At 39.1% G+C, this 15,208-nt stretch overlaps 1 protein-coding gene across 3 annotated transcripts; it reads right to left on the bottom strand.

Annotated features, from left to right (window-relative positions):
• Positions 1–3,341: 3,341 nt before the first annotated feature.
• On the bottom strand, positions 3,342–15,145 carry BPNT1 (3'(2'), 5'-bisphosphate nucleotidase 1). Of its 3 annotated transcripts, none has more exons than XM_010393578.3 (9): positions 14,872–15,145; positions 11,604–11,728; positions 9,424–9,528; positions 9,057–9,164; positions 8,473–8,521; positions 7,400–7,491; positions 6,230–6,427; positions 5,268–5,373; positions 3,342–3,958 (listed from the first exon to the last, which is right to left on the bottom strand). In XM_010393578.3, the coding sequence occupies exons 2-9, from the start codon at positions 11,718–11,720 to the stop codon at positions 3,810–3,812; spliced, it is 924 nt and encodes a 307-aa protein (XP_010391880.1). In that variant the 5' UTR covers positions 11,721–11,728; positions 14,872–15,145; the 3' UTR covers positions 3,342–3,809. The 3 variants fall into 3 exon arrangements, with proteins under 3 accessions (XP_010391880.1, XP_019137933.1, XP_039424585.1); XM_019282388.2 differs by having other exon boundaries at positions 15,003–15,145; XM_039568651.1 differs by having other exon boundaries at positions 15,013–15,145.
• Positions 15,146–15,208: the final 63 nt, after the last annotated feature.

Genomic DNA, 15,208 nt, shown 5'->3' with positions numbered 1-15,208 from the left:
CCGGCTGAGCCTTCCCGAGGGCTTGGCGGGCGCTCCTGCCAAAACTCTTAGCTGGATGTCTGGCACCAGCCGTGGAGATGCCTCCAGCCCCTTTACGATGTGTGATGATCCAAACAAATCGAGCAGCGAAACACACACCGAATCGTTTGAGTACGGTGGTTTCACTCCTCTGTTTTTTGTAGGTTGTTACTTGTTAAACTCCTGACAAACGTGCAGATTTTGCAGTGGGTCAAATGAGTCCTACAATATCCCGAGTGGGAAGGGACCCGCAGGGATCATCGAGTCTAACTCCTGGCCCTGCACAGCGTGGTCCAAACGCTTTTGAGCTCTGGCAGGCTTGGCACTGTGACCACTTCACTGGAGAGCTTGTCTCAGTGCCCAGCCACCTTCTGGAGTCTTGGAATGAATTACAAAAATGCTGTGTCACCGGTTTTTCACAGGAGACTGGCTCAAATTCACTTTGTTGCAAGGACAATGCAGTGTCACTGTGAATTTTTTTTCCTCCCATCTATTTTATAGCTGTTACTGTAGCACCTACTGCACTAACAGAGACATTATCAAATGCTTGATTGGTGAACCAGTGCTTTTTGTGCAGTGGAGGTAGTGGTGTAGTCAGAGCATGACTGCACACTACGTGCTGGTTTTTATGCTTGATTCCTGCTGCTGGATTTAATCTCAACTTTCCTTACTATCCTCCTGTGTTAGCAGTTTTACAGCTTCTGTAAGCATGGAAAGTATTTCCGTGTGTTTCCATACATGAGTATCTTTACACGCCATGCAGAAGCTGATACATGCTGTGTGTTCTACTCCCATTCAGGGAACTAAATGAGCAGACAACTTACAGCAGAATTAGAAAGAAGCTTATGCTGAAGGGATTCTCAAACCTATTGCAAGTTTCAGATGAAAATAAGGATATAGAGGCAATAGATGAGGATTACTAACAGCGGGTTCTGTACTTTGTATTTTAATGATTGCATGGAAAGAATTATTAGGGCAGGCTTTGTGTTATCTGAGTTGTTCTACGTTTTATCTTAAAATGTTTTGCAAATTCACATGCAGATTTTGATGGGAATGCTATGGCATACATATCAAAGAATCCTGTATAAGGTAAAGGTGAAAATTATGTATAACAAGCAGTGAAATCACTGTACTTGCTATGTGGTTCAAACTTCAGTTGATGCCATGAAGATTTTTTGTCTTTTCTTTTGTACTCCTGTTGTACCTTTCTTACAACTTCTGTATTCTTAATGCTTTTTCCCTACATTCTTGGACTTGTTTGTCAAGCTGAGAGACGAAACATTTTAGAAGCTTCGTAGCTGGGGATCAGTGTGCCCCAGACCCCAAGGTCCTCTCCAGAACACATTCTGTAAACCAAGATAGAACCATCCAGCGGAAGGTTCCTTGGGGAGGGGAGCTCACTCGAGCCTCTCACTGGGGAATCTTTGATAGATATGCTAATTAGTAAAACCTATCATGTTATACCCGAGCTTATGGAAGATATTCGGTGGGGTGCATCTCGATGCATGTGGCCTGGACATGTGCACCTAAGGATCCTTAAAATAAATACCAAGGTAAAATCCCTTTTCCCCTTCTAACCATGTATGACACTTGATTTTAAGACCAGGAAAAGGCATCACAGTCACAATCAGTATATGGAATGACTAAACTTAAAATGGGCCAAAATATGAAGAATGTTCTAATTAAAGCAGGCTGAATCTGTCTTGCATGCTCTTACCAGTTATGCAAATGAGGGGAGAGAAGAAAGGTAGACTTTAGATCCAAGGATTAGAAGCACACGTTCCTATATATGCAGCTCTAATCCAGTGTCACGATAGAATGAGGTAAATGCTAATCTTGCTAATTTGTCTGTAAATGTTAGGTTAAGATGACCTCACTAAGGAAGAGATTCCTTAGATTCTTCCAACGTGTGCACATGGAGAGACAGGAACACTTCAGCAAGAAGTGCCTTGTTCCTATCTTTCGGTGGCAAGATGTTCCTGCTTGTTGGAAACAGAGTCAGCTTTAAGCCAGTGAAGTCATATTGGCATTATCCTACTGTGAGGAAAGGATCTAATCTAAGGACTCTTAAGTGGAGTTGTTAAATATCTTGTGCGATGACAGGAAAAAGAAGCAACTTGAACACACTGTGGAAAACTGAATTTTGAATTTTTCTTCTGTATGGAAAACAACTTTTTTTACCTTGAGGCACTAGTTTAAGGATAGTTTGTGTGGCTGAAGAGTGTAGTTATTTAGAAGACCTAATTTTGTGGGCAGAGAGGAAGTGAGAAAGGGTGCAATGCACCTTGCAGGCTACTTTGGCATTCATGGTGCCAGCAGAAGGTAAGGAAAAAAAATCATGTGGGAGAGCTTAGGGATTCAGTCCTTATATAGGCAAGTGACTGTGGTCAGACACCCTCCCTGACACCACCTGCCTGACAACCTGACATATGTCACTCTTTTCTCCACATGGAGAACAGAAAGAAAAGCAAATGTCTGTGTTGTCTGTTGAAACTGGCATCTCTCCATGGCATGCCTCAGTGTGTGTCACATTGTTAGGGAAAAGGAGGCCCTAGGACTCCTTCATTTGAGAGTGAGGGACTTGAGTCACAACATCTGGAAAAAAGAAGGGGCACTGGTTCAAGAGCCTAATTTCAAAATCCTTAATTCAGCTTGAGGAGACTTCAAAAGAGTTTGGCTAAGTTGCCAATTTTAGCTAGTCATATGTAATTTATTACTTGTTCTCTTTTGTGATCAAGTGGACTGGGCAGTTGAATCCTGCTTTACTATCACCCACACCTAAGGGAAAGCTGACTGAAACAGGATCTCCAACTTCAAAGTAAATTTTAGGTGATCTTGGCCCTGTTTTCTCCCCTCCTCTAACATGCCTGTGTTCCACAGGAGGGGGAAGTGGTACTGTCAACTTCCTCAACTCTTGGCACTGTTGGAAATGTACCTGGTTTATCTCAAAATTTGGACATAGAAAATTTCAAGGTCTGGCATTTCTGTTATTCCCAAGTATGCCAAAGTGACCTTGACTTTGGATCCCCAAAGTGCTCCAAGACTGAAGTGGCATAAACCCTGACAAAGGCATTTCAAATCATCAGAGAGGTGCTAAGAACTCCTGCCCCTGCCGTGCTTCCTTGGGTTCTCAACTGAACTGTCCTGAACCCTACTGTATTAACACTTCATTGATCCTCAATGAATCCAGTGATCCATGAACCCTTATCAGAGATTTCCAAGCCTAGCTGCACTGTATCCTGCTTCAACTCAGACAACCCAACAAATAGCAGTCTTGGCCATCCCAGAACTCAGTGGAGAACAAAAAAATGCAGATGCCCTTCTAAGAATCAAAACTGGCAACTTTATAACAAATGGGCTCATCCATCCAGGCAAATCCATAGTCAATTTAACACAATATACCTTATTGACAACAAAAACTATTGAGCAAGATCAGATACATGACTTAACATGATTTTGTGCCCAGATTATTAAGATGACTTTTGGTCTGCAGTGTTATGATTAGCAATATATTACACACAGTCATGAGGAAGGAAAACTCCCAAAGAATATAGAAAACACTGAAAATACTGAAAAAATGTGACTGTTTCGACGTTGTCTGCTCAACACAGCAAAACAATCTGATCCAACACCTACTTAAAGATTCTGTATAATTTTGAAATTATTGAACACCTACTGAAAGAATTCAGTTCAGATTCTATGAACCAAAATTTCACGCTCAGTCATCTTCTTCCTTTTACTCCAAGCTCATTTTCTCAGCCTTCCAGGCCAAGTGAAGACTCTTCCCTGCTTTAAGGCACAAGAGATTCTTTCACAGTGTTTGGAATACGACTGGCATAGTAGTCATAATTTCTCAAAGTGGCAAGGACCCCAGCTGAATTCATGTGCTTCACCTCCTTGTTATACTGAAATGGATTTCCACGGATATCAGTTATCTTGCCTGCAAAAAAAGGAAGAAAAATATTCCAGCAAAAAGGAGTTGGAGTCTATTAGTTCATGTGATATAACTAAAAGCAATCTTTGGTGTACACATGCCTGTGTTCACATGTAAAGTATCTTTGATTCCAGTTTAAGTACAACAGGTTTTATATTGACTGAAATCAAATAACTATAGTGGTTTTGGGTTTTTTCAACAATACTTAAATTCCTTGTGTCTCAGGAAAAGGAAAACATCTCTCTTCCATGGATTACTTAAAATGCTTCCTGAGTAGCTTTTACACTGGCTGTTGACAAGCAGCAAAGAAAAATCCTCAGTTCAAGTAAAAACCAGGGTAAGTCTAACCACAAACTCTAACATAATGTAGAAATACTCCAGCTGGTTCTAAATGAGGTTTTAGAAATCTCTTAGCAAGAGCAACACAAATCTTTATTCAAGCTAACTTAACCAGGAGATTCCTACCTAACCCAGGTATTTAACCAAGAGGTTAAATACAGCATTGTGCTGCCCCAGATTGGTTGGGCTGCTTTGTGCTTGAGCTAACCCTGTTTAAAACTACCCCAGTTATGAACACTACAGGCTGCAGAGGAGTTCAATAGTGTCATTATGAAGCCTGTTATCCTCGCCTGACAGAACTGAAGAATCAAACCCCATAATTTTAGCATATGGTGGTAAAAGGCCTATTCATGTGAAAAGAAGAATTAGCAAAAAATAATACTACTTAAAATCGTCATCAGTGAGTCTTTTCATAACTTTTCAACCCCTTAGCCCCTAGGTAAGTGAAGTGTCTCATGTTGGCTGGAGACCACTAATTCTGCTGAATTATATGAATGACTCAATTTTGGAGTTTGTACATCCAAAGAACAACTTCATGATTTGACCTATTTTTGTTGGTTTAAAGAATTCAATGTCCACATATTATATAACATGTTACTAATAATAAACTACTATACTCAGTTAGTAGGACAGCAGATTTTACTGTAAGATAGTAGCCAACACAAAAAAAAAAGGCCATTTGTTTTGAAAATATTAAAATGAATATACCCCAAATTTGGGGATTTGGCTTTTTAAATTATGTGACAGTTATTGAGTTTGTTAGTCCAGGGCAAAACAGATCATATCATGCTTTTCAGAGCAAAATGTCCTTGTCTCTTGGCTGTTACTGTTGATTTCAGAGGGCTCAGAGCTCCTAGTGAATCATAACTATTAAAAAATGTACAGGTATTGTCATTTTTCTTTCCATGAAAAGTATAACTAACTTCAAATTGATGCAGTTTCACTTATCCTGGAACTTTGAATGCTATGAACTTACCTCCCACAGCATGTAGGATAGCTTCAGGTGCACATGTATCCCACTTCTTGCATCCAGGACTGGCAAATACATAAGCAGATGCTTTGCCTTCTATAAGTTGAATGATCTGTTAAGAATAGAGTTGCAATCATTGCAAAGGATCTAGGCATTTAGAAATGGGTAGAAATAACACCAGGAAGTGGGGATTAAATCCATTTATTTATGTACTTATAGTCAGAAAAGGAACACCAGCCATTTCCTTATAGCACAAGAAATTTTATTAAGGTATAGAAGCTATACTATATTACCATTCTCAATTCAGTATTTTTGATGGTTATAAATACAGACTATAGGATGAAAACCTGCTCTCAGCTTCAGAAACAAGAATTCACTTCTTGTGCAAGTACTAAAAAAATAAAGTGGAAACTATATACATGTTGTGTTAATGCCATTTTGGGCCTTGCACATGTTGGAGGAAAGATATGAGAGGGTGTGTTTTTAACAGCTATGACAAAACTAAGTGTTAAAAACTGTACCAAATGAGTGTTCCCTGTATGCAGAGAAATTTCACAAAGGAAATATAATGCATGCTTATATTTTTATCCTTTCAAATGGGCTGGTGGATAGTTGGAACAAAAGCTGTATTAACACAAACAGGAGGACATGTCTAATAATTGAGATTAAACTGAATTCCCATTCAATCATGCTGGTCTTACAACTTTTTATTTTCACCCCTAAAAACAGCATACTGGGGAAGACAGACCTCAGCCATGACCAGCATGGCCACTGGTACAAATACACCTGTACCAAATTCTCTCTACCTCACAGCAGACTGAATGCTAGGAAGAGAAGTTGTGCTGGGGAAGGTGGAGGAAGTCTCTCCTGCATATTCATGCAAGTAAGCAAATGACTTCTTTAGAAAGTCTTTTTTTTTCCAGAAGTGCCACCTCCCAGTAAAAACAGAAGATTTTGAGTTTTCATACCTTGTTTCCTGCTCCTCCAACTCTGATGACAGCGTCTGGGTTCAAGGCAGTGATGCACTCATTTACCAGGGCACTGCTGTGGGAGCGGGTGGTAACAATGATGTGTTTGCCAGCAGGTGCTTCTGTCAGCTGGAAGCCAAAGGCACCCATGCCCAGCACTCCCCAGATTGTCCTTCCCAACACAGCATTAGCTCCTGCCTACAAAAAAAAGTACAGAGTGATGGTTAATCACACTAGTCAGCAGTTAAAGCACAAAGGGAAAGGGGTACCTAGATGTATCTTGGCATATCAGGGAGTGTAACATCAATACTGGGATATACATTTACACAGTGGCACTTAGAACTGCTTGAGAGCCCAGAGTGAGAAATTGGCTCTCTTTCCCTCTAAGGCAATGACATAATTGACCCTTTTCTTATCTGTGACACTGTCATGGTGCATTACATCTGCCTCCAGTGACTGGCAGATTAATATTTGTATATTTCTGTACTTCAGGCACAATCTGTAATTGAAAGTATCTTGTAATTTGAAATATTTTTTGATACATATCACACAGAACATGATAGCATTACATCAGCTCAAGGGCTTTTTCTTTAAACTCCAGTAAGTTTAATTAATCAGGCTGTATCATGAGCTCCCTCCAATAATACTGAAATAACCTCCAAAAGTGTAAATGCCTGTAGGTTGACCATCCTGGACTTATACCTGAAACCTGGCATGATACACTCTAACCCAGCTGTCAGTGACAATCTATGCTTGGTTTATTTGTGGCTGCAGATTTATGGCAGTTACCACTCATTGCAAATGCACCCGTTGCATGGATTTACTAAAGAATTTCTAGCAAAGACTGCAACACAACTGATCTGTACTTGTTTTACAGTATGTACTTTATATGGACTGTAGTAATTTGTACAGTATATATGTAGTATATCCTGTATTAGTGTATTACACCAGCCTCAGGATTCAGTAGGGCTGTTAGTATGTTCCTGACATTCAGTTCCTGGAAACCAATATTTAAAATTGTATATGTTTAATAAAAAACCCAGTACCTTACATTACAACATTAACTCCACTAAATGCCAGTTTTGAGTTGAAAGTGTGCTAACTGAAATGGCTTAGGAGTTAACATTTAGAAATCACACAATGCTTCCAAATAGATCAATGATTTAATACCTCATAGTTGTAATATGGCTGGTTAATAACTCCTGCTATTGCTTTGCCTCCATAGGCAATTCCAATAAGAACCGTTACGTGGTCAAGGAGACCTGGACAGAAATAACAGGAATGTAGTTATGCTTGAAAAAGAGAAAGATCTTTATAAGAACATAAACCTTCAGTAAAAGTCCACAAATCAATATGCAGGGTGGTATCTAAAAAATGCAAATAGTAATCAGGATTTTCAGAGGTTGATATAATTTTTTAGTCATTTAGCCTTGAGGTCTGCTAAAAACTGCCCCAGATAGAGTTCTTTTAATAGAGCTATGTTATAATTAACACATAATGAGAAGGAAGTTTAAAGATACAACTACACAGCAGAATATGGTGACATTCTTCTGTAATTGCAGTGGGAGTTGTTTAATGCTATTCAAAACTAGCAATTTGTTGACAGTTGTACATTTCTTTCCCCAAAAAGGGGGAAAAATCTGCCTAAAAGATTTTACATTAATCAACTAAAAGATGCATTAGGAGGCAAAAGTGAGGTTTCAGCACAATGTTTCTTGGAGGCTTTTCTTTTTTTTCTTTTCTTTTCTTTCATTTGAGGGTCTATTTCTATAGAAATTAGACTTTGCTGAAAATAGTTTCTTCCCATAACTGAAGAATCGTGATTTGTGGGAGGATATTTGTTTCATTTTGAAAGGGCTAAAGTACTGCTGTTTGAAGAGGAGGATGTAAATATAATCGAGCATATTCCTGTGTGAAGGGGAGATTTAGTCCTTCAATTTGAAGATTTGCAGAATTCTAAATTTGACTAAAAACTTAAGACAAGCTGCCAGCAGTCAAAGGCAGCTCTTTGCATTCTGAAATGATAAAAACTGGTCAGCACTTAGTAGCCCATCAGGAATATTCAGTACTGGTTGGAACTCAATGGAATGAATAAATACATTCCAACCACTCAAAAAGTACAGAAACATCAGCCTTATGAAACAATATTGTAAGTAACTTCTTTGATAAAACTATCTACATGTATATGCTACTTTATTACATTGCTGGGTTTTTTTATCAACAGAATTAAAAGAAAATCCAACCTTCAGTGTACTCTTTGGTTCCATCCAAGGGATCAACCCATATTACAAGCTTAAAGAATAAAAAAAATAAGGAAAATTACAAATACAAATCATGTAAGTTACCACACAAAGTATATATTTTACTTTAGTGCTTTTATTTCCTTATGGCAGTAAAGAAATAAAGAGCTCTAAAATTTTAACATTATTGTATGACTGAAGCCTATAATACTGTTTTACACAAAAAAAAAAAAACAAGCTTAAAAATTGACTGGAATGCCTCAGCAAATCTCTTAATAGAAGCATGAAGGATTAAACTGAACATGGAAATGAGATTACATTCTTATGTCCAAACTAGATTCCTGCCAAATTAATTTGAATCACAAATTGTAAGATGCCAATTTCCACTTCCCATTACTGCACACAGGAGCATGCAGCATTTCCAGCTCTGGAGGTGTGATTCTCGTGACTACATTTCAGTTTTCAAACGAAAAAGAAAAACTGGCAACATGGAAAAAAGCTTTTTTTCCTTCTACTCTTAGCTAAAACCAGAAAGTAGTACAGATAATGTAAAACAGAAAAACACAGGCATAACATTACCACATTACCTCTTCCTCTTTAATTCCTGTGTACTGAGCAGGACAAGGTTTCTTCAGTATTTCTTCACAGTGACCATCTTCAATTAAATCCTCAGTTACATCATCAGTGGGCAGTTCCTAACAAAAGAATTCTCAGAATTATTAGAAAAATGTTTTGGAATCATCTCAGTTTGTCTTAGAGCTGTGTATTTGACAGCAGCTTGATAAAGCTAATGAAATGCAAAGGTGAAATGGGATGGAAATACCTTTTGTTTGTTGCTTTTTGGGTTGGCTTTTTTTAAATTAAAACAGATGTTTCCCTAAACCCAGCCAAAGCAAATTCCAGTGCAAGCTACAGCAGGATAAGCTGTTAATATGAAATAAAGGAGGTACTTACTTCTTCTCCTATGATTGTCACCTTGGGAAACTTCCGTGCCAGGGAAGCACAAATGCTCATTTGTACCAGTCGGTCAGCTTTGGTCTGCAAGTCATTGGGTCCAGCCTGTCCAAGAGTGGATAGGAATTTGTGAACTAAAAAAATACACCAGCACAGTGGCCCATACAGCACTCTAAATATTTACCTTGTAGTGGAAAAAAAAGTCTAATTTGGTAAATCTTAACCTAGTAAGTGACCTTGCGAGAGGCAGGCTAAAAACTGCAAGATGCAGAGTTTCCCTGTGCACCCCAGAGCTAAGACAGATTGGTCTGACAGCAGAACAGTGGATTTGGTGCCCCCAAGGTGGCATAAAAAAATGACTGCAAGCTTTCCCAATGTTGTGTAGCCAAACATATGTTGCTACATGGGTTACAGTAATCTCCTGAATATTAATAAACTGCTACATAGAGAAAGTGGGTAACTTATTAACACTTTTTTCACCCTTTAGGTCCAAAGATAGAATCCCAGTTAAGAAATAATTCTCTTAGCATTGGAATTTAGAAAGACAATTTATCCAAGATTTGCATCTTAGTTGAATCAAAAAATTTTATCTGCTGGTATCTTATTTGCTGACAATATGAAAAGTGTTTTCTCCAGCTACAGAAATTAGCCACAGGAATGGAATATTCCATTTAGAATCATGTTATGAGTTAATTTTTCATGCTCAAAAGTGGTCTGTCCCTTAGCCAGCTGCTAATTTTTAGGAAATTATATTTTTCTTTGAAATTTCCCTCTCATTCCCTAAAAAATTTGGTTGAAATTGGTCCTGAGTTTAGACTCAGATAGATCAAGTTCACTGAAGAGAGTGTCCTCTGTTCCTCGACACAAACCCAATAAAACAGTATAAAGTAGTTCTTCTAAACAGGAATCAATAATGTAAAAATGGGTGGACAAAGAGTCTGCCTACCAGCTGGAGGGGGGAAAAAAGTACAATTACTACGAAGAGAAGCAATATAAATTGAACTTAGAGATGACCGAGGGAAAGAAAACTCTGGATATCAGGAGACAAGATGGCTAAAAACTCAGCTCTTCCTGAACTAGATAAATGATGGGAGGTCACTATGTTGAGGGAAAAGGTGGAACATTGCCTTCCTAGATGTTCCAAAAGCTTTCAGTAAGGCCAGATCTTGGAATTGGTCTTGACATTTGCTGGCTGCAGAAAGAGGATGAATGATGAGAAGCAGCACTTTCTTTCCTTTCTGTTCTGCATCTCTTCAGACTGCAAAACAGAGGCACATGCAGAGGTTCTTTTGCATTCTTCCTCTTCCTTTAGCAGCCACCTTTGGCAAGAAGCTTGCAGGATTTTCCAGATCCCTAGTCCCTCAAACAGGAACCACCTCTGTTTTTATTGTTTTCAATCTAATTTTGTGTGTTTGTTACTACCTCATTAAAAAAAAATTAAAAGCGCATGTAAACAGTCTTACTTAGAACCAATATTGCCTGTTACTTTTGATCACTTTTGAATAATGTAAATGCCTGCAATGTACAGACCAAAAATAGCGTATCTATTTAATGAAGTCCATAATCTTGTTACATACCTGCAAAGCTAGAATTGACTTCAAAAGTTAATTCCACCTATTCCAGCACTGTAATCAAAACAAAGATCCTGGCTCATCAGTGCAATTTACTAAATTACAGCAAATTAAGAATTTTAATACCTGTTTTCTTTTTAGAATTAAATTTGAAGCTCTGAATTTATTTTAAAAGCTGTGATTTACAATAAAATCTGAAGCTGTTTTTTGTTTTAGGAAATTAAACAATGATTTATTCGAATCCAAAATTCATCACAGGCACAGTATTTTAAGATGTAATAAAGATGTTAGAACATAGGTATATGTTCTATAAGAAATATACATTATTATGAATTTTGAGGTACTATGCAAACCTTGTGTTTTGTGAGGGAAATCAGGACAAAATTAATGGCGTTTCTTTTAAATGTACAAATATTTTTTTGGAAATACTGGTCAAAAGACACTTCTCTAGTGCTCTTTTAATTCTTTAACAAGGAATATTTCTTGTCTCAGAGAAGTGAGGGCTGTATTTCTTCCTACAGTTGCTGATTTTTAAAAATACCACCTCAACCTGTATCTAACTCAAGATTAACAAGAGAAGTTAAACTGGAACAAAGTAAAAGGTAATACCTTCTCCACTATGCCCAGGTCTCCTGCAGACATCACATTCCTAACAATTGTTGCAGCTTTCTCCGCAACAGAATATGCAGAGGCCACCACACGCATGAGGAGAGCTGGAGAAGCCATGCTGAATGCTGAAAAGAAACAAAAAGCAAACTTGAACACTTCTCTCTTCAAGAGAAGAAAAAAGGTAAAATATTTTACCTAACATTCCAAACAGGTACAGTTTAAACAGAGTAGAAAGGAAAGTGGGTTACTGCCAGTGAGTGGTAATGAGGTGAGCTTTGGTTTTTTAAAAAAATACAATTAACAAACACAAGGATGTAAAACTATTGTAGACAAGATCTTGCAAATACTCATGTTCTGTCTGACAGTGAACCTAGTTCTCACTAAAATAAAATTACATTAAAAAAGAACAGCAGCAGCAACTCTTATCATAAATATTAAGAAAGAGTCTACCCACAGTACTCATTTTTTGCACATTTTGAATATGAATTCATTTTTCCAGAACTGAACCTACAGTTGGTTTGTGCCCAGAACTCAAGCACAAGGCTGCCAGACAGGATGACATAAGCAACTTCACTTACTATTTCTCTTTTTTTAAATATAAAACAGGCTTTTGTAGATGTCCTAATTGTGGACACAAAATAGGTTAATGATATGCAGATACAGCAAACTTGTATGCAAAAGTTGAATTTAACCATCTGAATTTAAGCATCCTTTCTGTATTTCTTTAACTTCTGATTTCTTTACGGAAAGCAATTTCTATCTTCCTGCCTCCCCTGAGCACTGCATGTCCTGTCATTCTTCCTCACTGCATTGTCTTCCTCATCTGTTCCTCAGCACAAACCAGTGCAATTCACTGGGCCTTCAGTTCCCAAGTAGAGTAACTATCACTCTTGGAAAGGCTTTTCCTCCCAGCTTTTCCTTACCTCAGGAAAAACAAGTATTGATAACCACACTGCATTCTTTAAAATGCAAAGCTTTTTATGTTTTCCTATCAGTTGTTTCTGTGTAGATGACACACTTTTTGGCTGGGGCTCACATGTATGACACACTTCCAAGACAACACTTGAGCACAGAGCCAGAAGAAAATACAGAGGAACTCACTAATCACCACACAAAAGAAGATATATTATGGGGGAAGTGTAATATAACAATCATATGACAAATATTGCAATTGCAGCAAGTACTGCTTAAGTGGCAATAGGTCATTATACAATACCTTTCCTTTCTTCCTTGAGAAATCAAGGTCATGGCTGTTCACAAAACAGCAATGTCAGAAGTATCAGAATCCCAAATTTAGCAGATTTAAGAACTTTTTGAGCACTTTAGTAACACCATACCTGTACCACTAAAGTCAGAAGCTCTGTGAGGCTGAAAGAGTAGCGTGATTGTGCAAGCACATTCAGCAAGCACTCTTGCTAACGTTAATTATTATTTCCTGCTGATGGATGGGAGCAAAGTGCTCTGGAGTTCTGTGGAATAGCCAAGATCCATACCCAAAGTGCACAGCTGAGCTACCCTGGACTGGTAGCAATGGTTACAGAGGAAATTTTGGAAATGCTACCTGTGGCAAAAAGCAGCTCTCAAACAGTTGTAGAGCAAATATATGTCATAACACACGGAAAGACAGATACTATTTTGAGTCTATACCATCATGTGAAACAAGTTAACAGGAAGAAAAATGGGATATAGTTCATTCCATATTAAAAATATCTGGAATTGAGAATTTCTGAGAAAGAGTTTAGAAAGTAGCATATTAGATGGGAAGTTTGGATTAAAGATTTGAGATGAATTATCAGATGAAGATAACTAACATTTTTTGCTCAGCTTCTCGTAAAAAAAGTCATTTGACCTTTTACTGTACATTTGATCCTGCTTCATAAAATGAGATAAAAACTTAATTGTTTTCAAGGCTTGATTTATTTTATGTTTGCATAAAGTTTCAAAAGACTCAGAAAATAATACAGAAATACTATCTTGCATTCTTGAAGCTTGACCCAAGGTGTTTCTTGGTTACATTTTTCTTGGCCATACTTAAGGCAAACAAATATACTTTCTGTGGTGAGCCCAGAATCTCCTGGAAAACCTTAAAATTGAAATATTTTTATGAAAAAATAAGGTTTATTAAAAGAAACTGAAATGAGAGGTTCAACACCCCTTCCTCACCACTCTGGAGTAATTACCTAATGAATTGCAAAGTATGTTATTAGTGCAAAGGTGCTTTAAATTTTTACAGGGCTGCATCTCCTGTGTGGCACGTCTTCTGGTGTGCGGGACCTTTTTGATTAGATAAGTGAATGCAGCAGCTGACTGTAAGTTCTTCACCTCTGTAACTTTCTGATCTCAAATTAATTCATTTATAGCTTTATGGCACATTCTTTCTGATGAGGGCAATGTCTAGTGTATTCTTCCAGAAAGCACTTAAGAATATATTGCTTGCTTTGGACAAAAATAGTTTGACTCTTACAGATCTGTGCAGTTTACAAATACTGCACAGCAACTATCCCTCAAGTTAAATTTGGGTATAATTTTCAAAACACACCTTGTCCTCTGAAGAGCTTCCCTCCTTTCTTCTAGCCCAGCAACCAAACTGTTGAATGATCTCGGTAAATCAGCCTGTTTTGCTACTTACTAAAATAAATGAGTTCTCCAGTTCTTGTTCCACTTTTTAATTCTGATGTATGTAAGTACTATGGGTTGACTACAATTAATTTATGAAAGCACACGAGTGATTTGTTGATGTTCCTATCTCCGTCTCTTTTACGCAAACTTCCATTTTCCAAATTTATGATTTTCCTGATGAAGGGAGAAAGTGGACATCAGACAGAACACGTCCTTAAATGCAAGTGGTAAGCTATGACTTCTTTCTTGGAACTCTTCAATGCCCAAGCGACTAGAGCTCCGTATTTCTTTACACTAAACTTCGGCCCACACCTGGTGAAAGATAAACTTTCCATTATGTAAGGGAACAGTATTTGCCCAGCAGAAACGGGCTAGGACTCGGGGTGGGAATTCATGGGTCCCAGTGCGGTTCATTTACAGGCTTCCAAGTGGGAAAGGGCTGCGCTACCTGATTTCATCAAAGAGAAAAAAAAGGGAAGCCTGTTCCTCATTCTCTTGCCATTAATATTCCCGGTGGCAAAGCGCCTGCAGCGCAGCGCAGCCAGAGTTACGAGCAGTGCCCGCGGATGCATCCAGCGGAGCGTGGCCGGACACACCACGGGTGGTCGGGGATGGAGGAGCAGCTCTGCTGGCGCAGCAGCCAACTCACCGTCTCCAGCCCCGCTTTTCGCTGGATCTCCTCCGGCCCCCGCAGCCCGTCACCGATCACCAGCAGCGTGCGGGGCTCTCTGAGCCCTTCGCGCCCGTCCCCTTGCCAAGGAAGGACCCACGTTCCAGCACCTCCGCTCACCTCCCGCAGCGCACCGCGCCCTCCGCGCCCGCTCCTTTAGGGAGGACTCGCCACCTCCACAGAACCACCCCGGAATGCCCCGAATCCTTCCGGCTCCGGGCGGGGCTCAGGCGCTTGCCCGGCCCGTCGGGAGCGCCGAGCAGCCGCCGTCCCGCCCGCCCTGCGCGGCGTGTCCCCTCCCGCGGCCCGTCGCGCC

Source organism: Corvus cornix, chromosome 3, assembly GCF_000738735.6.
Source record: "Corvus cornix cornix isolate S_Up_H32 chromosome 3, ASM73873v5, whole genome shotgun sequence".
Lineage (NCBI taxonomy): Eukaryota > Metazoa > Chordata > Aves > Passeriformes > Corvidae > Corvus > Corvus cornix.
The sequence above is the reverse complement of the archived record's forward strand: the minus strand, read 5'-3'. Positions and strand labels throughout refer to the sequence as shown.

Coding starts and splice junctions, on each gene's coding strand:
- BPNT1 (XM_010393578.3), bottom strand. CDS start 11,720: ATGGCTTCTCCAGCTCTCCTCATGCGTGTGGTGGCCTCTGCATATTCT. Junction 9,165..9,423: donor TGACAATCATAGGAGAAGAA/GTAAGTACCTCC, acceptor TTCTTTTGTTAG/GAACTGCCCACTGATGATGT. Junction 7,492..8,472: donor AACCAAAGAGTACACTGAAG/GTTGGATTTTCT, acceptor ATTTCTGTCCAG/GTCTCCTTGACCACGTAACG.